The following is a 23,635-nucleotide window of genomic DNA, read 5'->3' on the forward strand; positions in this document are numbered from 1 at the left end:
AATAGGCTGTCAGCCTTCAGCAAGTGGTTTTACACAGAGAAAAATCTGCAGTAAGGCTCCAGAAGTTGTATTAAAATATACAGATGAACTGTTAACTTAACGCATGTCACATAAAATCTCTCTATATTCTTTCTGTCTTTTACAGGGCTCCCGGTCCAGTGGCAAGGTGCACAGCTTTGGGAAGAGAGAGCAGTCCATCAAGAGGAATCCCAACGTCCCTGTGGTGGTCCGCGGATGGCTGTACAAACAGGTTGGGACACTCGAACGGAAACACCAATTGTAACTTGCATACAGTCACATCAAGACTAATGTTGATAAAGTTTGAACTGGGTTTGCTTGATTTGCTTTTTTTACGCCTGAATAGGACAACTTTGTGATAGTTTAAGATTTAAAAATGAAAATAAATGTGAAAAGTGTACATAATAGTGTAAAAATGTGTTTAGCACATTAGATAATACTTTTGTTCACTTATTTGGCAATTATTATTTTAAAGTAACCAAATACGTTTTATATAAAATGTCTTTCTTTTTTCTTTGAAATCTAAATTCAGCTATAGATATATAGCTTTTAACTTCTACGTCTATAAATATATGAAACATATAGCTTTAAACAGCCTGCAGACATTTAATGAAATACTGTCATGCTGAAAAAAGTTGCAATTAGCCTGATAATAGTAGTTATGGAGCAAATAATTGTCGTATACTTTTAAAGTATTTATGAGACTACTGGTACTGTGCTTTCTTTTAGTCAGCAATCCCTTAATCCAGCATGATTCTCTAACATTTCCTTCAGTAACCCAGTTTGATATTTTTCTTGATTTATTTCCTTTGCTTTGGCAATACTGAACACCTGCTGTTAATCACAGACAGCCTGTTACTAGAGACTACTTGTTTATTTGAAGTTATACTTAAAATATCTGTTGTTGGCATCATCCCACTGGGAGATTCTTGGCCTCCGTACAAGACAAACAGTGAGTGATGTTACTATGAAGCAATATTTTAATGACCACACAAAGAGGCATGCCCACACAGTCACACAGACAGTAGCACACTCGCAACTGTGCACACGATCTATTTACTGCAATTACATTATATTTTAATTAGAAAGAAACCCTTTAAAATGCTCTGGGGTGCATGAATGCACACAATTTGAATCCTATTTTGGTGCACATAAATATAAGCACATTGCTATAAATAATTATACACACTGATGCACAGATGTCCACTATCATGGCCAGACTGACATAATGCAGTTTATGCCTTTCATCCACTCACATGCTTGTATTATATGGTCGTAGCATCATACATCTTCAGCCACTGCTGTATCTGCTCAGCTCTTCAAATGGACCTATTTTCAGCCAAAGGACATAAAAGACAAAATGGGCAGTAAAGCACTCATGGCAGACTCAGTGAGCCAGCGAATGAGGACAAATGATCACTCCCTTCCCCCTCTGTCTTTTCTCTTTTCCTTTGCATGTACCCACCTTACTACTGCATCCTTTCTGCATCCTTATTTCTCAGGCTCTTCCTTCCTTTCTCATTACCTCCTCTCTCTTCTTATTTAAGAGCTCTCTAGTCTTGCTTGTTATCTTCTCCAGTTAGTGGTACTTCTCGTCTTATTATTTATGCATTCTTCACTTAAACTCTTTACCTCTCTTTCTTTTTCAGGACAGCTCTGGGATGCGTCTTTGGAAGAGGAAATGGTTTGTCTTGGCTGATTTCTGTCTGTTTTACTACAAAGGTAAGTCTTTGTGGAATGTTAAGTGAAAGTAGTGTGGGATCTGAATGCCCTGTTGTGCCAATAATATTTGATTTGCCAAGAGAGCTCTATAAACTACAGGTTCGTCTTGCTAGTCAATTTCTTTTTGTTTTATATTTGTTTTTTTAATTATTATTCACATTAATATTAGGGGTGCAACGATACACAAAATTCACGGTTCGGTTCGGTTCGATACTTTGGTGTCACGGTTCGATATTTTTTCGATACAAAAAAATGTTCATGCATTTTTAATTTGTCATTTATTAAAATTATAAATATATATTTTAACTCAAAAGTACAGTTTTTAAATTTAACCCTAACCCTTGTGCGTGTTTTTTATTTTGACAGCGAATGCGCACCTGCGGACCACTTATGTGCAGCCCTGGTTATTTAGCTCGTCATATTGCAGCCACAGAAATTCTTTTGTCCATGAAACCATGAAGCTGCACTTTCTTTTTGCCTTATAGTCTGATTTGTCATAACTTCTCCGTTTTGTGGTAAGCTTTTCTTTGGCTGTCACTTCTTCACCCTGACCTGTCTTATTTGGCTCAGCAGAACTGAAATGCTTTTACACACACTCACATAAGCTCAGCGATTCTCTGCGTGATCAACCTCTCACATGTTTAAGCTGCGGGAGATTTCACCTGTCATGTTTGTATAGTAAGCTAACGATTAATAAGACGATGTCAGAGGAATTGGTGCACAAATTATCATCACTCACAGATCAGTGCTGTCGCTCTCTATACACAGTTCGCACGATTGCAAAGTGAAAGCAAAAAAACAAGCGCAAATTCAAACGCGACTTCAATATGTCACATATTGACAGTGGCTCACCGATGCCAATGACATAATTACCCAGCTACATTTCTGAAAGAATGCAAAAGCATTGACATATATTTTTCCTACAATAGCCCGACGGGCAGGGAAGAGATAGATTTTGGTAGCCCGACTGGAAAGATCGCTAGCTCCGGGACGTCGGGCTAGCGATATTGCAAGCCCTGTATCTGATTGAGGAATCACTCATCTTTGGAAAAGAGAGTTTATTACAGAGAAATGGCTCTTTCCAAAATAAAAGCTATACTATCCGCTTCTTCTGGGCTATATTCTCAGCAGCATATTAAACATATAAGGAGAATCATGTGCTAACAGCTGTCTAAATGACTCGGCTAAAGTTAGTAGCATGCTTGCTTGTTTTTGTCTGCTTCCACTTGTCTTTGCACTAGGATGATGTCAGCGTAAATGTGCAGTCATATTCGTTGTGTTCCCACTAGTGCTTTCAGGTTAATCTCATTGAAATGACCTTAACGCCACAACACGGCAAATCTCCGTTAACGAGCTACCGCCGATCGCTCCGTGCATGGGGCTAGACGGCCAACACGTTAACGAGCTAACTGCGCTAGCACACTAGTTCACACCAATGTAATTGAGCATTGCATGGCACATCCAACATACTGTTTTACTTTAGTCCATGACTTGCTTACCTTCAGGGTCATACGTCACATGAAAACCAAAATAATTCCAAACGCCAGATCTGAATGAGGGTGGGGGAGGTGCCCTGCGCTCTTCCTTCTGACTATGCTGTCTGTGTTGAGCACTCAGTGGATCTGCGCTCGACAGTGCAGCCTAGGCGGAGTAGTCGAACACAGATTCACTGAGCGCTCAACACAGACAGCATCGTCAGAAGGAAAATTGATAAAAGAAATTACAAATGTTGTATTGTTCGATACATATGCGTACCGAACCGAAAGCACTGTATCGAACGGTTCAATATCGATACGAATATCGTTGCACCCCTAATTAATATGTGTTTTGCATAATAATGCCAGAACTGACATTTATGAAGAAAGGAGAAGAGCAAGCCCAAAAATTCCATCCTATCCCAACCCGATGTACTTTGACACTGGGACACAGCCAGCCCAAGCAGGGTGTAAGAAGAAGCAGTTTAAATGAAAAGTTATAATCTGTTAATCCTCAAAAGTTCCTTTTAAGACAAAATAATTGAAACATCATTAAAGGAAATCACACATCATAACTGGCATGCCTCTGCAGCCTTCATGAAGTAGCTTATCTTTGATTCAGTAGCTCGCAGTGTCTCATCCAAACTTTGTAGAACTTGATGCAGACGAGAAAATGGCCATTGCATTAGGCTGTATTATACTCTGCATGTTTCTCTATGGTATTGTTTGAAAAATTAAATGCATAAAATGATACACTTCCGGTGAGGAGAGTTTATTATGAGAGGATGTAAAGATCCACAATCAATGCAAAAGGTTAAAGGACAAAGATCAAAGTAGACTATGACAGTTTTCGGTAAACTGCAGCTGTCAAAGCAGCCAGAAATTCACTTTAGGTGAGCAGTAATCTCTATATCTGTTATGTGGTTCCAACCATTGAACATGTACACACTGCTTACACCGATGCTCTACATCACACACACCATCACAATTGGTCTACCATTCCCTGCTTGTCGCTATCTATCTCTCCACACCATTTTTATCTCCATGGTTATAGCCAAACATTTGGGACACGCTCCTCTGCCTGCTCACCTCGACAGGAGGGTGAAATCAATTCTGTTGTTTTTGTTTTTTCCCTTTTTTCTGTCTTCTCGCTCAGTTCAAAGGTTTCTCCTCCCAACATGAGCACACTTGATCTCTCTCTTCAACACGACTTATCTCCTCCCTTTCCTACCCAAACAGTCAAATACGGCTTTGCTATCTTTGTTTTTTATTAGGACTTTTCTTGTTTTGATGATAAATGTCAGAGCTTTTACAGTAAGTTTTTTTTAATACCAACATTATATTTGCATGAAAATACTGACTCCTTAAAACAACATTACGCAATTAAATGTATATATAAAAATGAATTAACAGTTGCTGAAAATGATTCTCACATCTTTTCTTTGTCATTTTCTTTCTGGGTTTTGATCTGATGGTTATGGGAAAACAAGAATTTGAAAATGCCAAACTGAGTTCTAGAAATTCAGATTATAATTAGAATAAAATAAAATATTAAAACTTCTCAGTATTTTTAACCCTTACCCATCTATGGAAGCCGACTTTACTTTAATAGACTTGTTGCTGCTTACATGAAAAGAAAAGAAAATAGTGGTATTTGTGGGAACAACCTATGAACAACTCTTACTAGACTGAAATGCACAATTTTATTCAGACCCATCTGAGAGTGCAGAAAATCCAGAATCAGTAAGTCTTATGTTTGCACCTGCATGGCCTTTGTCCTTCTTTAATATTGGAGTAAGCTGATGGCACTTGGGATGAAAGACTGGCTGCAGCAAACTGAATCTAGTGATTGCACATCAGTCTCTGGAGGGCTTTGCTGTCACTAAAAATGTGCTCTCCAATAAAGTTCTCAGATTAGAGATGATTATTTAGTTGGTATTGTGCTTTTGCGTTTCCAGCAGTTTTATTGTGTGAGCTGCGTTTGCATTTTGTAAGTAGTCCTTCATGGGAGCAATCTACACACGCATGGTGCTGAGAGCTTCGAAATTTATGCACACTCACACACAAGATAATATTTGTACGCGCTGTTTTCACAAATGACTGTGACTGTGTGCAGGGATCATTGATGAACGAGGCCCCTTTGTTTCTTCCTCTTTTTTCCCCTCATATGTCTTCTGTGGTCTGTTTTCAGTCAAGTCAGTTTTATTTTTAAAGCCCAATATCGCAACTCAAATTTGACTCAAGGGGCTGTACACTGTATGTCATACCCCGCAAAGTGTGTGAGACAGACGTGGCAGAGCAGATAAAAAAGACCCCACTATCTTGCCCACCATTTAGGGAATGTCCCCTTCAAAGGTCCTTGAATTATTTTTAACCAATTACTCCTTTAGCTACAGCGCCGTCTTATCACCTCTCAGCCAAACCGCCCACATACGCAGTTGCTGCATGCACACGCACACATTTTCATGCTATTGCTAAATTTTACGATGTGGTAATCGTCGCACATGGAGACACTGTCCTTACCATACACATTCTAGCATGCTATTACAATATTCAGTGGAAAACAAATATGTGATGAATTTTTGTTTATAAAACACTGCGAAGTGTTTTTGGAGACTTTTTTTTTCTTTGAAGGGTAAAAGTTGAAGACCGTATTGCATCAGTGATGGTTCTTACAAAGGACAGATCTGTGTGTGTGTGTGTGCATGTGCATGTGCTGACTGTGATCTCAACGTGTAAACTGGACGAGGCAGAGGCTGAGGACAGGCGGCCGGCTGCCAGCTGGAGCAGAGGAGCTTTAACTCTGTGACACTGGCATGCCAGAGTGGTCATTTACTGTTTGGCATACACTGTGGTATGAGTGATGTCATACGAGTTCGTGTTTGTCAGTGTTGTGATACTGGTGGCTGGCAGTGAGGAAATTAGTGGGCTGATGAGTGATATTTATTCTGTCGCTCCTTCCTGTCCTCTATATCTCTTGCCTGTCTTTTTTCCCCCTCCACCTTACCCCGCTGACCTCCCCTCTCTCGTTCTTCTCTCTCTCTTTCTCGCTCTATCTCCAGACAGCAGAGAGGAGTCAGTCCTGGGCAGTATTCCTCTGCCCAGCTATGTCATTTCACCAGTGGGACTTGAGGATCACATCAACCGCAAGTATGCCTTTAAGGTACGCCTCTTTTTGTTATACAGAGTTTTTATCCGATTTTGATTGATGTTTATCTTTTTTCTGTCTTATAGTTGCACTTTTTCTTGGTTCTTGGTTAAAAACAAAACTTGGAATGATTCCCTCTGGGTGTTTCTCATATACTGATGTCCTGTTAGCCAATTAAACCACCAGAACCATCTGAACATTAAAATTTAAGGTGTGTCGGGAAGATAAATTTATTAGACTGTAATATTTTTTCAGCTCTGCCGTGACAGTGTTAAACATGGCCACAAATTGAAAGAGGCATCATGTATAAGGTATTCCAGCTTTAGAAGACATAGATAATGGGTTTTATTCCCACAGGAGCCACTTGAGATAAAACAACCCCTGCTATTTAAAGCACTTTCCAAGAAGTGGTCTATATCATCACCGAGAGCAGTTTGAAATAACAACACAAAAACTGCTTTACTGCAGAAGGCCTGTGTAACACCTGCTGTATGAAAACATACAACATAACTTTATAAACATATTTATTCATATGTTTGTGATCTATGTGTGCAGACACTGTTTTTTTTGTCTGATTGTAAACTTCATAGCAGTAACACGTCTTTGGGTTGAAAACAGAAAGTCAGAGTTTAAATTTGTGTACAGTTAAAATGTTTATTAGATTTTAAATCATGACCTTCTCAAATTGAAATGAAATGAAAATGAAATACAATTCTGTCTCTTTCACAGACTGTTATCTTCCTACAGTAATAACCTGCTAGTGAAGCCACCACTCAGCTTCATTGTGCAGCACTTACCAGCTGTTGTAGTAATGTCTATTACCACTGATTGTCTGTCTTTATTGAGACAGACAAGCATGTCTGGAATGGCATGAAGCTTTTCTGTTCCCCAAGGCACAAGTTTCTGAGTTAAACCCAACATGTGTAAAATTAAGAGGCTGGATTACTGTACAGCACGCACTGTCCTATACTGCAGGAGGGATTTCCGCACATTTGCAAGAAGATACAGTATATGCACAGGGTTTTTATTTGCTTTTTGTGAACATGGTTAATTGAACTTTTGGTTTATTCTGGGAAGGAACATGTTTTCTTGTCTGTTAAAGACACATTCCTGTGACCAGAGATTAGCAAAAGATCCATAAATTGTTCTTTAGCGAGATATATTTTTAGTCTTTATGCATTGAAATATAGTCATTGAGGTGGCTAATGGTCCATTTTATAATTTGTAAACTGGACTGAAGTTAAGCACCTTCTAGTTGAATTGACAGCTGGATTGAATCCTACTGAATGTAATTTACCCCCCCCCCCCCCCAAAAAATAAATAAATTAATTAATTAATTAATAAATAATAAATAAAATTAAATAAATCATGCATGATTTAAATTTGGCAGATTTCGTCTTTCCTCTTTGAGTAAATCTGCATCTCTTCCGGTTTGGCTGCAGTATGAAGATGCTCTGAAGGTTTTTTTGTTTTATTTTGGCTTTTTTTACACGATGATCTTGAACTTGTGTGGAGATCAAACATAATTTTCTCTGTCAAATGAATGAAACAGATGCAGCTCAAATGAAGGACCATTGCAGTTGAAAAGAGTTGGAGACCAAACAGGAGGTTTTCTCTGGAAAGCACCACAGTGTCCAAGCCCAGAGGCTGTGTATAAGCGCAGACGTTTTGCTTTCTCGCACATTCAAGAGGTTGCGCACCATGAATTTATCCCCTAGGGTCAGACTGTCAGTGCCGAGCTCTGCAAAGACCGAGGGAGGATGTTTGCTGCTGAAATGATGCCACACACTGTTGTGCGCTGTTTCACAGCAGTGCCTAAAACCATGTGAGTTTTTTGGCTTTTTCAACACAGTCTTTGCTGACCACCTGCATCGTTTGCTAGATTTGGCTCCCTGCACCTGTGCCCTCTTTCTCCAAATAAAGTTGAAGTTAAATTTCATTCTGACAAAGTAGAGGAGCCTACATTGCAGATTTTCAAGCTCAGATGTTCAGAGCAGGACATCCCAGGAACAATCTAAAAATGGCATTTCTGGAAGCAACGTTAGGCGCACATGGAGATGAACTCGGAAACAAGACTGCAAAGTTTGAATCAACATTTTTGTTTTATTTTTTATTTTTTATTTAACGAATAGATTCATAAAACGTATGATTGCATTGCACATGCTAAAGCTCTGACAGACTAGATGAATAAAGATGTTTACGATACTTTATCCCAAAAGTTTACTGTACTGGAATTTACTATAGCACTGCAGCTTAAAAACATTAAAAACAACATAGCCTGATAAAAATAAATACAATATCACAAAACAAAATAGTCCCAAAATGTAAAAGGTTACACAAAAAGAAATCAATAAAAACAGAAAATGGAAACAAGAGAAGAGTTCAGTAGATCCAAACCTAAATATAATACACTGAGGAAAGATTTTCTGCATTTGTCCTTGTGATAGAAGAGCCCAAACAGATGTAAGACAAAGTGCTCCACTGCCCGTCCAGTAGGCAGTGGGCAGAACAAGTCACCTGTTATTTATCCGAAGGCATTCACTGTAGTCAGTCGTTTTGGAGGAATCCAAACATACCCTGTCTCACCTTAACCAACAGGTGGTGTAGTGGGGGGATAAACCCAGTAAAACCACATTTTACTGTAACTTTTTCTCCATCTTTACAATATTTTCTTGACAAACTGAATCAGTGCATAAGTTAGATGTTAAAAATACATATCAGGAGCCATTTAGTCATTTTGTTTCTCTGCAATTTAAATGTTTTAGACATGCCATAAGGTGTGAAAAAACAGTTTCTCAGGGACACTTGCTAATTGTAATGCACCGTTGCTCATTCTGACGTTATTATCAGAATTTAGGATTCTGTAGAACATATAATTTGCTTCCCCGTGACAGTTATTTCAGCAAACCTAGATTTTAGATGCCAAAGTGAATATTTTTAATAAAACAGGCTCTTGTGTCTGTCTGTTGACATCAGTGATACCGTAACCATTTCACACTTTGCCTCTCAAACAGTGAAAGGTACAGAGTAATAATTATATAGTTAAATAATAATCAATAATAATATATTTAAAACCAAGAAGTCAGTAGTGAGCAAAAACAAAAAGCATATAAAGTACATTGCAGGGTTCTTAATCACCAGAAACGATTAAGATAGGTAGCTAATATGGATTTACATGAAAATGTGTTAAGTTTGTGGTTCGATGCTTTCTCGGGATTATTTTCTGGTTGCCTTGAAATAAAATATTACTTGATACTACTTACTTACAACCTACTGTCTAAAATGAACAAAAATATTGGCTTATATGTCGTCCTTTTAAACACCAAATATCTGTCCTGATATTGGTCTTAAAACTCCCTTATCAGTTTGGCTCACAGATGAAATATTTTTACCGTGATCTGGAAACCCTAAAGGAAGCCGTGAAGTTCTCCTGCTTTTTTATTTATTCATGATGTTTTCAGCAACCTTAAATCGGCTTATAATATTCTAGTGATGATTTCCAATAGTTCCTTGATGCAGTGATGTGGAAGTGCACCCCAGGTACAGTGTGACGTCACTCTGGCGTATATACAGTTATTCACCCTTTTGAAAACATTGAACTATGCACATAACTTGTTCTGGATGCTGATGAGGTTAAACCGAAGCACTGATACTCAACCTGGTAATAAGTTGGTCTTTAGCACCACTGTTAGTATGTGCGGTCATATGCAGAGTGCCCCACTTCATTAAACACTGCATGCATCACAACATCAAAACAACAACTTTAAAGCAAAAAGAAGACCGCTACCTTCCTGTGCTAGATAATGGTGGGTATTTGATTTGGACTACAGTTTTTGAACTACTACGGTGCTGACTACTAAATCAACGTATACCCATTGGGACTGCACAAATTGTGCCTTCGGGTTCCCACGACAAGTTCCCACCCTACTTTACCCTCCTTCCCCTATTCACTGAATGCTCTTCCCTCTCTTGTTCCCATTGGCTGGCTGCCTGACTGGGACTTCCCTCCCGCCCTGAGAGTGTCGCACCATCCAGTGACAGTCCTCCCATAAATAGGTACTCTATGCTCTCATGTTCTCTCACTTTGCCAGATGTAAGCCTTATATATCCATGTTGTCTGCCTTTGGTGTGGCCTTTTGATTCAGACTGGACAGAATATACAGCAACCTTGTATATTCTTTTGATTTCTGATGCATGTCTTGGTAGTAACATCTTCTTTTGGCTGAAGTTGTTGTTGTCTTTTTCATTTTTTTTCCATCAGTGTTCTCTTATTTAAATTCCCCTCTGTTGTTTTTCCTGTTTCACTTTCGCCTACTTCTTATCGCAGTGTGAATCTTTGTATTTGCCTTATCTGGTTTTGAGCTTATCATTCATCTTTGCGCCCTTCTTGCTTTCTGCCCCATCTGTTACATCGACTGTACCAGCATGCAATCTTTTTTGATAGCAAGGAGAAAAGCTTTATTTGGAAGTCATGTCACCTCAAGTTGCTGTTCCAGTGAGAAAGCGTGGAAAAAGTCATTTTAAAAAGCTGCAAGAAATCTCTTGCTTTAGATGCAGTTTATGTAACCCCTCAGTCACCTAAACGTTACATTTTTTTCTCTCTTCTCTTTAAAACAGCTGCTGTTTAGGGAATCTTTAAAGTAAAGAATAATGTAATAATTTGGCATGCTGCTTGCAGAAACAGTGACATTTCTGAGCCACCACAAGTTCTTGTTTTTTCATTTGGATTTTTTTTTTTGTGTAGATTCAATTTCTGCTGTAGCAAGTTTTGCAGAATGTGCCTTATCAGGAGCTTTGTGGTGCTCTGGCTGATGCTGAGGCTTATCTTTATGAGCACAATGACTCTCTAAATAGTGCCAGAGAGAGACAAAGAGAGGGTGCATGTGTGCGTGCTTTTGGGGTTTGTTTGTTTTTGTTTTTTTGTGAGGGCTGTCCACAGGAATGGGGCAGGCACTATTGTAAGCTTATGTTAGTGCAAGTGGTAAGTGATATTTTCAAGCTGAAGGAGAGAGAAAACAGGAAGGGATAGGAAATGTTTCAAACTGGAAACTATAATAAAGAGAGGAAAGGAATGGATAAGATATGGAGAGGAAGGAAGTGATAGCAGCTATTGGTGGCTGTGAATTGGAAGCAGAAACAAGTAGTGAGAAAATGGTGCTTTATTTATTTAATTTTTAAAAAAATTAATAAAGCACAATTGAACAACATAGTGAAGGAAACAAATTGCCAGAAACACCCTAAACTGAAACCAACTCTCACACAGACACAAACAACAGAGAGGAAAAAGAGGCTGAGCTGTGTATGAACTCGGTGTGTAGGCGTATCGGTCATGCTCTCAGTGCTGAATGACCCACTCAGCATTCCCGTTAAAGCCAGAGACTCCCAGTGTTAATTTAGACTGCTGGGGATGTGTGTTGCATTGTGTCATTATTTGTCATCAGTACTGATGTATCAATAAATGAGGAAAAATTTGAGGCTGGCGATTTGAGACGGGAGTTCTCTCTCCTTTTAAATGTGTACGGTCAGGTAGAAGTTGTGCGCAGAGGATCCACAAAATTAAACCTTTTTAGTTTCTATCATTTATGTTAGAGTCTGAATTTGCTTTCTCCAACATAGTGCCATACAAATGTGTGCCTAAACCTCTGGTCTGCATCTGTGCTCTCTGCATTCCTGCACGTGGCTAAACATCTGACTAGTAGCACAGCCCCCTCTCTCTCATCAAGCAGCCTGTCCCATTGTAGCTGTAAGAGGCCATCTGTCAGAGTGCTGACGGTGAGTGAACAGGCGTGTTTTGACAGCTGCTTCCTGAGGATGCTGTGTTGCTTTCATCAAGATATTTAGCATGTTCTTTGGACATATCTAGAGTTCACATTTATGATGAGTAGTTGTTAAGTAGTTTCCCTGACTGTTTCCTGGCCCCTGAAATGCCTTAACACATCTCCAGTCCTGACAGTGAAAGGCCAGCTGAGCCCTTCACAGTTTACATCTGTGGTTTTCTTCTGGGTAACATCATGGCAAACCTACATATTTTTTTAACCAAACACCGCAGCAAACAAGTGCAAAGGCATCTTTAAAACAAGCAAACCTAATTTGAAATGTTATAAAAAGCTTGATAAAAGCAAAAACATTGCTTGATTAAAATTTGTCTGGGCCACTTCCAGGACTCCTGCTAAGTTTGGATCACTTTGTTAAAGTGTTGTTTAAACCACTTGCAGATACACATTTTCAGTTTCACTTTGGACATGAACCTTATGCAGAGAGAAAACATTGACTTCTGTGTTAAAGGGACTTTTACTTTTATGCCAAGAATATCAAATGTAGTCGGACCTGAGGCCCTGCTAAGGTAAGATCCAGAGGCCAGGGTAGAAGTGTGAACAGAAGCATGCTCTTTTTTTTTTTTCTCCCACCTTCCACCACTTCTTTGTTGAGTCGTGTGTAGTTACTGTAATGCCCTGAGGAATATGAAGGTTCATCAAACCAAGTGTCCCGTCATACTGAAAAGGCAAAATCCTTTTGGCTGAACCAATACACCATATAGTTACTCTCCATAGTTGGCACCATGAGCCTCTCCACCCCTTTTGTTGAATAGAGGAAATCTAGCAGCCATTTCGGATTCATGAGTTCAAGTGGTCACAGCCACACTTCCAAGGAGCAATCTAAAAATAGTTGGAGCACTAGAAGCTGTGAAGAGACACACAATGACCTTAAAAGAAAAATATTTTCAATCTGGTGTGCTTTTTATTTTTTAATGAGTAGAGACATGAAAAATTTTGATGGCACATTTTAAATGAATGATGTGACCTGTGGTGAAAGGGTGGCAGGATTCTTTTTGTAGTCTGCATCTTGTTGATCGTTGATATACTATTTGATCTCAGAAATGTCAGTGACATACAAAAACATTACCATTCAAAGAGTAATGGATAATATTATTTTTTATTTTAGCTTTTTGAGACTTTTGAGTCTTGTTATGATAGGACACGATAGCTGTCCTAGATGATCCAGTCTGGGGAAATCATAGTATTTTTTGGACCATAAGGCGCACCATATTATAAGGTGCACTGCTGATGAACGGGTCTGTTTTCATACATAAGGCGCACCAGATTATAAGGCGCATTAAGCGAAACAAAACAGTCAGATAAGTCAAACGTTACTCAACTCATTCTTCTTGCTTCCTCCACTTCCGTACCATTGATTCATTAATGTTGAATTCTCTTGCAGCTGCTCTATTCCAATGTTGTTGCAGTACTTTAATTAATAACCTCGTATCGTGGATGGATTATCTCAGTTGTTCTCCTGACTGAAGTTTGGTCCATTTACAGCATCCTGCCATGCGATTGCATTTGTCCCTAACCATCGGGAACCCTCACGTTAACTTTTATTGAGTGGATAAAAGTTAGCGTTCATCCTCCAGCTTCAGTTTATGTTATGCTAACATAGCTGTTCGCTAGTGATCACGTATCACATCATTATGTACCAGATAGCCCAACTTCAATAACCCTACAAACATCACTGCTGTTTAGTTTCCCGTCTTCATTTATGTTGGAAGTGACAGCAGAGCTGTACGTTTTAATCTTTTCAGAAATCTCTCAGTCAGAACATGCTATATCATGTTTAGGTGGAAACTAGTGCGCTAACTTCCTGCTAACTTCTAACTCGGTTAAATTTAATAAATCCTGTTTTCATGGATACCTGGATGTTAAACTTAATTGTTACACCTGGTAAAGCAGCAACACTGATCATTTTATTAAAGATGAAAGAATTTAGACAGTTTTTAACTCTCAGTGACGCCGCAGTGTTCGTTTGACTTAGGGACCTGAAACAGAATTTGAAACCGGATTACTCCGCGAGGCTCCTGACTACGGTAGCCTTACTGCTCCGACAATCCATCAAGCAGTGCGGCTTCATAGCTTGCCAAAGTCATACTAAAGCATTTTTGACAGACTTTTGAGTGCCGTGTACAACATAAAATCCGTTCCAGGTCAGTAAGCACAACCAGAATCCATACATAAGGTGCACCGAATTATAACGTGCACGGTCGATTTTTAAAGGATTAATTAAAGGATTTTAAGTGCGCCTTATAGTGCGGAAAATAGTACTTTTTTTTTTTAGTCCTTGTCACAATGAGAAAAAGTCACCCACAAAATCATCTATCACATGTTTTACTTAATTGATCATCCCATATGTCAAAGGATAATATGTATTAGCTCAGCAACCATAATCTGTAACCTTCATGATGAGGGCATTATCAGCCTCTCACCTCCATACAGTCCAAATAAGGTTTCCTCAATGCGTAGCCCATCCATACCCCTCCCTTGTTTCCATTTGCCTAAAGCTCATGAAAGTGTTTGCTTAGCTGCCAGGTTATTGATTCCTGTGTGCATCAGGTGTGGAATGCGGTTACCTCCCCGATCTTCAAATATGTAGCAGCATCAGGGTCAAGCCCACACTTTAGCATAGTGACTAGAATTATATTCCAAGTTATTTTTGTCGTGCTTCGCTGCAGCCGCCGAAATGAGCTTGTTTAAGCTGGAGTGCAGAGGGGAGGTGAGTTCACATGTTGTGCGTCTGTTTGTGTGCGTCTGTTTGCCAGGGTTTATTTAGAGTTTATATTAACAGGGATATAACAGCAGGACTGACAGTCTGTTTTATTCATGAGCGTGTTAAGTGTGTACATTAAACAGCCAGCGTGGGAGCGATGCTTTGTGTGTTCCCGACTGTCACGCTGTAATACAAGAATGCAAGAATTACATTCATTTTATCACATTATAAACAGAGTAAGAAAATCTCTGAGAAATTCTGTGGATCCCACAGCAACACACCGTACACACTGCTCTATCCTGCCTTCATTATTCAGACAGTGGATTGGGACAGGGAGGACTGGCTAATTACTTTAAATTAAAATGCATCTGTTGTTGAGTGGGTGCTCTCATTTGTCTTCCAGTCCCAACTACTGAAACACTGCAGGAAGGAAAGGGAAAAGTAGGACATTTATAGAGCTGTGCTCAATGGAGTGCAGCTCACTTAAAAGGAGCTCTAATAACCCCACATTTACACAGAGATCTTTATTGAGCATACTAAACACTTAGACTTCTTTAATTAAAAACTGCCTTACTGATACACTGTTCATTGAATTTAAGGCCGGTCTGTTTCTTTGATGCTATATTATCCCATTGCTGACGATTGCTGGCAAATTACAGTATCAGTGACATAATGTTTAGTTATTTAGCAAAAATATCCTGTGAGTGTGTATTATAGATGAATTATCAAACAGTACTTGGCTTAAGCATTTCTAGTCTTTCCTTGGGTTTCATAGTTCAGCAAAACTTTGGGATTTGGCAGGAGAGGCAGAGATGCTAACTTCCATTCTGATGGTATTCTCAGTAGACCTCAGTGCAGTGCAGCCAAGAACATGTTGATTTTTGAGTAAAGAAAAAAAAATCATTTTTACTTTGACTAAAAAAAAAAATCCTCCCTTTTATGCACTTACTGTGGTAGTACTGGTATTACTGCTGTCTCCTCCTACACAAACAGATAGACCTGCTGAACATAACTATTCTGCATGTGTTTTCTAGGGCGCAGTAAAGGGGAAATGTAGGCGATATCTGCAGACAAATTATTTAGAGATGCATTAAATGATTTTAGGGCTATTTGGGGAAGTGGAGCAAGCTGAGATATCACCAAGTTTGGAGTTACTATAGTGTAGGTTGAGGCACGGAGCAGCACTCATGCTTACAGCTGTGCGTTTAGCTGCTTTTTTTTTTTTAACGAGTCCAATTATTCATTCACCTTTGGTTCTATTTCTGTCCTGTGTAATTTTTGAGAGAAATATCAAACTCTCTAGCTGTTAAATGCTCACCTACATTTGAACAGCTGCAGACTTCACTGTTTGGTCTTTAGACTGAAGCTACATTAATCTAATCTAATAATTAAGTGAATGTGAACTAATATCCTTTTAAATTTTAAAGGTATATAAAGATATATTCATTTTAAATTTGTCAGTGCTAAATATAATAACTCAGTAGACAACTGCTTTTTCTTTGCAGAACACTGTGATTTATGGACCTGTCTTGTCAAGCACCTTATAAAAGCTGTTGTATTTTTACTGTTGTGGAAAAGGAAGTAGGAAGAAAAAAAAGGTTCAAATGGGGACAGGTTCATGAAGAAAATTTGGGGTTAGGGATCTTTGCCCTGACACTAACTTTTTGTTTTTTTTGTGTTCCATCATAGCACAGTATCTTTCCTCTCATTGCTTGAAGGTTGTGCCTTTGTGGGTTGTAACTGGCTGGCGTTATTGTCTCTGTATTTCTGCTGTGTGATTTCCTTCATTCGCTCTTTCTGTACTGGTCAGTGCTTATGTTGCCCTTGATGTTGTTTCTCTTGTTGGACAGCATGATATCCCCCTGTCTCTCGGACTTGAAACCCATCTGGCGCTCTGTCTCTCAAGTAATGTCTGTGCCCCTCTGACCACTACTTGACCCAGCCTCCTTTCTCTTCCTACAGGCTAGCCACACTGGTATGCGCTCGTACATTTACAAGCAGACCTCTGTGATTGGCTCGCAGGCGGAGCACACTGGGATGCGAACCTATTACTTCAGTGCCGACACCCAAGAAGACATGAACACCTGGCTTAGGGCCATGAACCAGGCCACGCTGATGCAGAACCACAGCGATGCAATGATCAGGTCATTATTAACATTATTCATCTCATTTTTTTTCTTTTCCCAGATGAATACAGTCCTATAGTTTAAATAGGAATGTTGTCATTCGCAATTTGAGACATGCTGTTTTTGCACTGTGTTGTCTTTTATCATACTTAAAGATTCACAGAATAATTTAAAAAATGTCCTGCTCCACTCCTGCTTCTCCAAAATATGATGAATTTGTTTGTAATATTAGTATCATTCAAAAAATACATTCTGATTGCTGATGTGGGTGCTTTTTTTTTTTTTTTTAACAAACAGCAGCTTCCTTCATGAATTATTAATATGTTTACGAGGGGCAGAGATCAAATAAGTCCATCATTCACAAGCAACCTCAGATACCCGCTGCTGGCACCTCTTTATTTTCATTATCTTGTATTTTACTTTGGGGGCAGTCCCACAAGACTACACTAGTTGTTTGTGAATAACAGAAGGGAAACGTAGCTGAAGACAGCTTCCAGATGGGAATTTCTTTAACCTCTTTTTCACCCATTTCCAGTGTTTTTAGAAGCTAAACTAAAAGTACTGTGACTGCATGCTTAAAGTACTTTTTAAAGGCTTTCATCTGCAGTATGCAAAAAAATTATTTTCATTGCAAATGGATGGAATGCACAGCTAGCAACACTATATTTAGCACAGTCCACAGTAATGAGGAGAAACAACTCACTGTAGTGCTACTGTAATTCATTCTGATATGTTTAGATGTGAGCCATTGACGGGGACAGTATCACCTGGGCTTGTCTGAACACCTCTTTAAAACTAAACTAACTATGACTTGGTGTGCCGGAGACTGGCCTATTTCTTCTGGCTGAGTGCTTTGTTTACATGGGATTTCATTAATGTGGTTGAAATAGAGATATGGTTACCAGGCTTTGAGTGTCATCTGTTTGCTTTGTGACTTCTTTGGTCTTTGCCTGCTCATAAAGCTAAGGATTCTGAGGAAAAGTTTCCCTTTCATGTGGTAGTCACCATCTAGTACAAATTGAGTTCACTACAACAGAAAAGAAGATTAAAATGCTAGAACTCTGGCTTATAACGTGTACGGGGTATCCGTGAAATGAAACGAAACAGACTTGGTTGTTATTGAGGAGGAGCCACTGCAGTCCTTCGAAAAGCCTGAGGAACAAAACTGCTATCCGAATTACAGATATTGTTAATTACATTGTTAAGGGTATAAGAGTGTAAAATGACAGCATTCATTGATTTTTGCCATCTCCACTCTCCACAGACCAGCTGATAAGTTGTCGCAGCAGGCTGTCCCACAGACAAACCATATAAGCCACCACAAGACCAAGACTTTCGATTCTGAGACAACAAGACAGATGATTCATGAGGTTCTCCTGGAGCCCATACACCGTGACGCAGAGGCAAAAGACTCTCCTGCCACCATCATGTTGGATCCCCCCATAGGAAGCACTGGCCTAGAAATGGACACGCACACTTCCCTCCCATCTAATCCCGCACCCTCTGCCGTACCACAGCCAGATCACATTTCGGCTTCAGCGCCTGTGTCCAGGGTGCCGTCCCGTGCTCCGTCACGAGCCGCTTCGACTTTGCCCTCCAGCATTTGCACAAGAAATGGCCTGGTCTCCACACCCAGCCCCATACTGGAACCCAACGGCATCGCAGCAGGGACGTATCAAAGGGCCCCAGAGCCACCTGCTAATAACACACAAAAGCACGCTCAGAGGAGAAGTACCCTTGAGCAGGTGGAGCAGTGGGTCAAAGTACAGAAGGCTGAGTACAAAGGGTAGGTCATTGCAATATACAAAAATGTTTTTTTTTCTTTCCAAACAAAGTTACAAAGTGCTTCACAGAACAAGATGGGAAACAAACAACAAATAAAAAATTTAAGAACAGATAAAAGTGAAACTTTATAAGGTATCAGAATGCTGGCAGCACAAGGAGATGAAAGTGAGAGATAAAGCCAATTTAAAAAACAAACAAAAAAAACAGGTGAATTAGCAACAGATATGAAAAATTAAAGTACATTAAAAATTATCACTAGGAGAAGATGATAAAACAGCTATGAAGGTGAAAGTGGAGGCACAGAAAAAGCCTGCTTATGAAGAATATGTCTTTAAGAGGGATTTAAAAGACGATAGTGAGCTCCCCTTGAAACCGTCTCCTCAGATTGTTCCAAAGAGTGGGTGTCCTGATCGAAAAAGTCTGATTACCCTTGGTGCTCAGCCAAGGTTGTGTGATGGGCAGCAGAGCTTTAGGTAAGGGCTTAAGGCTATGACCAGGAGCGTATGGTGTCGGAAGATCTGAAATGTACTTTGGTGTGAGCCCAGAGCGAACCGTAAAAATCAACACTAAATTCTCATAATTAAAACCTTAATTCTAAAATTAATGGGTAACCAATGAAGAGAAACTAAAACTGGAGTGACATGTTCTCTTTTTTTTGTTTAGTAAGAAGTCTGGCTGCATTTTGGAACAGCTATAAGTTGGTGTAGTCTTTGTAGCTTAAACATGTAGAATAAATTGCAATAATCTAACAAAGAGGAGATAGAACCATGTATGACCATCTTTACAATTGTTTTAGATGAAATCGAGCTGATCTTACGTCTCCTAATCTGCATAAAATAAGACTGGACAACTAAAACAACAAGCTTGTTTGACCTGAAGTGGTTGTTAAAAGTCACCCCAAGGTTTTTACAGTATTGGCCAAACTTTACAGATATACAGCTCAGGTGTAAGGAGGCAGTGTGCCAGTAACATTTACTTCTGTATGTATAGTTGTCTGGCATCTGCATAGGAGATAAAACTCACACTGTGCCTTCAAATGACGAACCTCAGGAGTAACGAATAAAGTATAAGTTTATATCAAATTAAGTGCTAATGATGTGTCAATGTTGCCTTTTTGCCCTTAGAAGTAGCCTAATGTTTTCTTGCTGTTTCTACTTAACAGTGCCCCATCCAGAGAGAACACCCTCCCTCGTCGCACACCACCAACGCAACACAAGTACACCTCCATCGACGCCTACCAAACCCTGCCAAAAACTCCTCGCCAAAGTCCCCCACCTGGCCGACTCGGCGAGTACAAGTATGCCCAGGACCGCCTGAGTCACTTTCGCCTGACCCCAGATCAGGGGGGCCCGGCGTCCAACACTGTCTGGCAACTGTATGAGTGGCAGCAGCGCCACCAGTACCGTCACGGCAGCCCTACCGCACCGCTTTACACCCCGGCCCCAGAGTATCCATTTGGCCCCCGCCCACCATCTACTGTGCCTCCCTCCTCTTCAGCACCTAGGTCAGAGGGCTCTCCTCGCTGTGTCTCAGTACCACCATCATCAGCAGACATACCTCCACCAGGCCCTCCTCCTGGTATCAGCCGAACCCTGTCCCCCGCACGGAGGCCACACACGCCGGCTGAGCGGGTGACAGTCAAGCCTGTGAGTGATATATCCGTGTTGAACATCCCCTTCACTGTTTCCCCCCGCAGGACCAAATCACAGCTGTTTAAGGTAAGATAACCCAGCTGCCATACTGTTTGTTATAGTGCTTCAATGTTGTTATAGTTTTTAGGTTTCAGCTTTCATGTTTACAGTGCAGATTGTCCAGATTGTCATGCCTTATTCCAAAAATGAATTAAATTATTTTCTACATACAATACCCTAAAGTTTGCTTGATATTCTTGTAAAAAAAAATTTGCCATGACACTCAAACATAAGCTCAGGTGCATTTTGTTTCGACTGATCATCAGTCAGATGTTTCTACAACTTGACTGGAGTCCACCTGTGATAAATTCAGTTGATTGGACATGATTAGGAAAACAATATAAGGTGCAATACTTAACAGTTAATGTCAGACCACAAACCAGCCCATGGAGTCCAAAGAATTGTCTGTAGACATCTGAGACAGGATTGTATTGAAGCACAGATCTGGGGAACATTACTAAAACATTTCTGCAGCATTGAAGGCTCAATGAGCACAGAGGCCTCCATCGTCTGTAATTGGAAGATGTCTGGAACTACCAGTATTGTACTACCAGCATGGCCAGTCTGAACGATCAAGGCAGAAAAGCTTAGACAGTGAAATAAAGAAGAACCTGATGGTCACTCTGCAAAGCTCCAGTGTTGCTCTGTGGAGAAGAGAACCTTCCAGAACGGCAGCCATTTTTGCAGGACTCCGCAATCAGGCTTTTATGGCAGTGTGGCCAGACTGTAGCCACTCCTTAGTAAAAGCCACCTAACAGACTCTCAGACAATGAGAAACAAAATTTCTGGTGTGATGAAACAGACTGAACTCTATATCCTCAATACCAAGTATCGCATTGGGAGGAAATCGGGCGCAGCTTATCATAATAATCATCCCTAGAGTGAAGCATGGTGGTGGCAGCGTCATGATGTGAGGATGTTTTGATGTGGGAGACTAGTCAGGATGAAATGCAGATAAATGATGAATGCAGCATTTCATAGAGGCGTCCTTGATGATGACCTGCTCCAGAGTGTGCTGGATCTGACTGGGTTGAAGGTTCATTTTCCAGCAGGACAATGAACCAAGATAGCCAAGCCGAGATAACAAAGGAGTGTCTTAGAGAGCAGTCTGTGAATGTCCTTGAGTGGCCTAGCCAGAGCCCAGCCCTGGAGATATGTGAAAATGGCTGTGCACTTGACAAGAGAAACTGCCCAAAAATAGGTGTGTCAACTTTGTAGCATCACACTCAAAAAGACTTTAGGCTGTAATTGTGGCTGTAGTTTCCAGATACAGTATAATTAATGCATGAAAGAGAAAGGATAACATTAATAATGTCCAGGTTCCTTTAGGCAAAGTGGTGATACTGTGCACAGAGAAGTGTCCACACACACTGTGAAAATTACAGGCAGTTCTTAATCAATGGAATGAGATTAAAACTTTACATAACGGGGAAGAAGCACTGTTTTTTGGCGTCATAATTACATTTTAGGCAGTTAGCTTACACTCTCTGAATCATCTTATGATACCCAAATCCCCAGATGCACAAGATTTAATCACATAATAATACAAGAAAAAGGGAAAAAAAGAGAAGTATTCCAAAGCAATGTTGTGATGTACGAGGGTTATGTTCTGTAATGATAGCTTGTGTAGATGTTCTTGATTAGGATGACAGTACACAAACTACTGTTACAGCTTCTGTTGCATATATTGATAAATGTATTTCATCTAATTCTTACTTCCAAGATTGCACCATTGTCTGATTTCCCCCCCTGTTAAATGCAATATCAGTTAGTTTTGTATTCAGAAAAGTGTTAGTCATTCTGAACATCGTAGGCACATGTTGGAACTGTGCCTCATTGTATCCTCACTCACTCAAAAGCAGACTTGAAACGTATACATTATACATTGTTGACAACACATTTTCTCACTTATTCAAAGCATGTAAATGAACATCTGCCCATTTGTGTGTGAATACACCACTTTTAATATAGAGTGAATAATGATGGATAATTACATCCACACACATTTTGCCCTGAGATTTAAAAAAATTACAGCATTTCGATGTTAAGATCCAATCAAACATTGCATCTTCTAAAACAAGACTTGTGGCATTCTGCATTCACTCTTGTTCTAGAAAATAGCGTCTAGAGTAAGACTGCATTGAATCTGTAATAAATATTTAATATGAATGAAGTCTTATATGAAATTTTAATCTTACTTCTTCAAACAGTCTACATGAATGCGTTGTCTGTGTGTTATAGGCTGCTACTGTTGAGAGACGATCAATGCCTCCGTCCGGCTACATCACTCACACAGTCAGTGCACCCAGCCTTCATGGCAAAACGGTAAGTTTCTCAAATAAACATATGAAATGTGAATGTGAATTTTAAAGGTTGTATAAACTTGTTGTTTATACATAGCTTTTCCATCTCAATAAGTCAGTGACTCGGGGAATATTTCTCTGCTATGAGTGAATTTTGATTGCTATAAACCAGTCATTAATAAGTCTTTTTTTTGTTGTTGTTCTTGACCAGTTGGCAGTAGCCTATGTTGTTGTCCTCCTGCCTTTTGTTTCAGCACCATTCATCCTCCTTATTTTAGCTGCAAATTAGCCATCGACTAAACAATTTGCCAATTAGTTGTGTGAAGTGACCTATAGTATTTAAAGAAGAGCAGTCTGAGCGAAGCTTTTGTGCTTAGTATTAAGATTTGCTAGATTGAATCTCTTGTGATGCATGTGACAGCCCGAGGAGCTCACTCTGCTCCTTATTCAGCTGCGTCGCCATCAGGCCAAGATGGCTTCCGCACGTCAGCAAACGTTAGCCCAGCTCCAGCGGCTCAATGGTCCCAAAGATCCTTTCCAACACAACCACCTCTTCAGTGCTACCACCACTAGCACCAGTCCCCTCCTCAGCGCCGGCCCCTCTCCCGTGTCCCATGTTGGACACATGGGCCTCTCGGCATCACTTGGCCCTTGCAACACCCAGGTGGGGGCTAATGCGGCACGCCTGCCTGTCTGCCCCTCATTTTACCAGGGACTCATAGAGGTTGCCACTAAAAATTGTGCAGGGCTGCATTAGTCTTAAATCATGAATACCATTTCAGTTTTATAGCTTATTTTATACACATAACTCTTTAATTTGTTCCTAATG

General features: G+C 40.0%; 1 protein-coding gene across 3 annotated transcripts in view; it reads left to right on the plus strand.

Annotated features, from left to right (window-relative positions):
• The window catches only part of LOC146705027 (pleckstrin homology domain-containing family A member 7-like), a 155,044-nt gene that overhangs the window by 115,098 nt on the left and 16,311 nt on the right, over positions 1 to 23,635 (plus strand). For 2 of the 3 annotated variants that reach the window (XM_085462550.1, XM_085462549.1), the window contains exons 6-13: positions 146 to 250; positions 1,668 to 1,740; positions 6,278 to 6,378; positions 16,864 to 17,045; positions 18,292 to 18,813; positions 19,975 to 20,530; positions 22,745 to 22,828; positions 23,228 to 23,470. In XM_085462550.1, the coding sequence (XP_085318676.1) occupies positions 146 to 250; positions 1,668 to 1,740; positions 6,278 to 6,378; positions 16,864 to 17,045; positions 18,292 to 18,813; positions 19,975 to 20,530; positions 22,745 to 22,828; positions 23,228 to 23,470 (1,866 nt within the window). The remainder of the gene's footprint in view (positions 1 to 145; positions 251 to 1,667; positions 1,741 to 6,277; positions 6,379 to 16,863; positions 17,046 to 18,291; positions 18,814 to 19,974; positions 20,531 to 22,744; positions 22,829 to 23,227; positions 23,471 to 23,635) is intronic. The other variant, XM_085462552.1, reaches the window with a different exon arrangement.

This window comes from Copadichromis virginalis, linkage group LG7, assembly GCF_057382275.1.
Source record: "Copadichromis virginalis isolate Kocher_CV1m ecotype Utaka linkage group LG7, C_Virginalis_male_GT1.1, whole genome shotgun sequence".
In the NCBI taxonomy this organism is placed as follows: Eukaryota; Metazoa; Chordata; class Actinopteri; order Cichliformes; family Cichlidae; genus Copadichromis; species Copadichromis virginalis.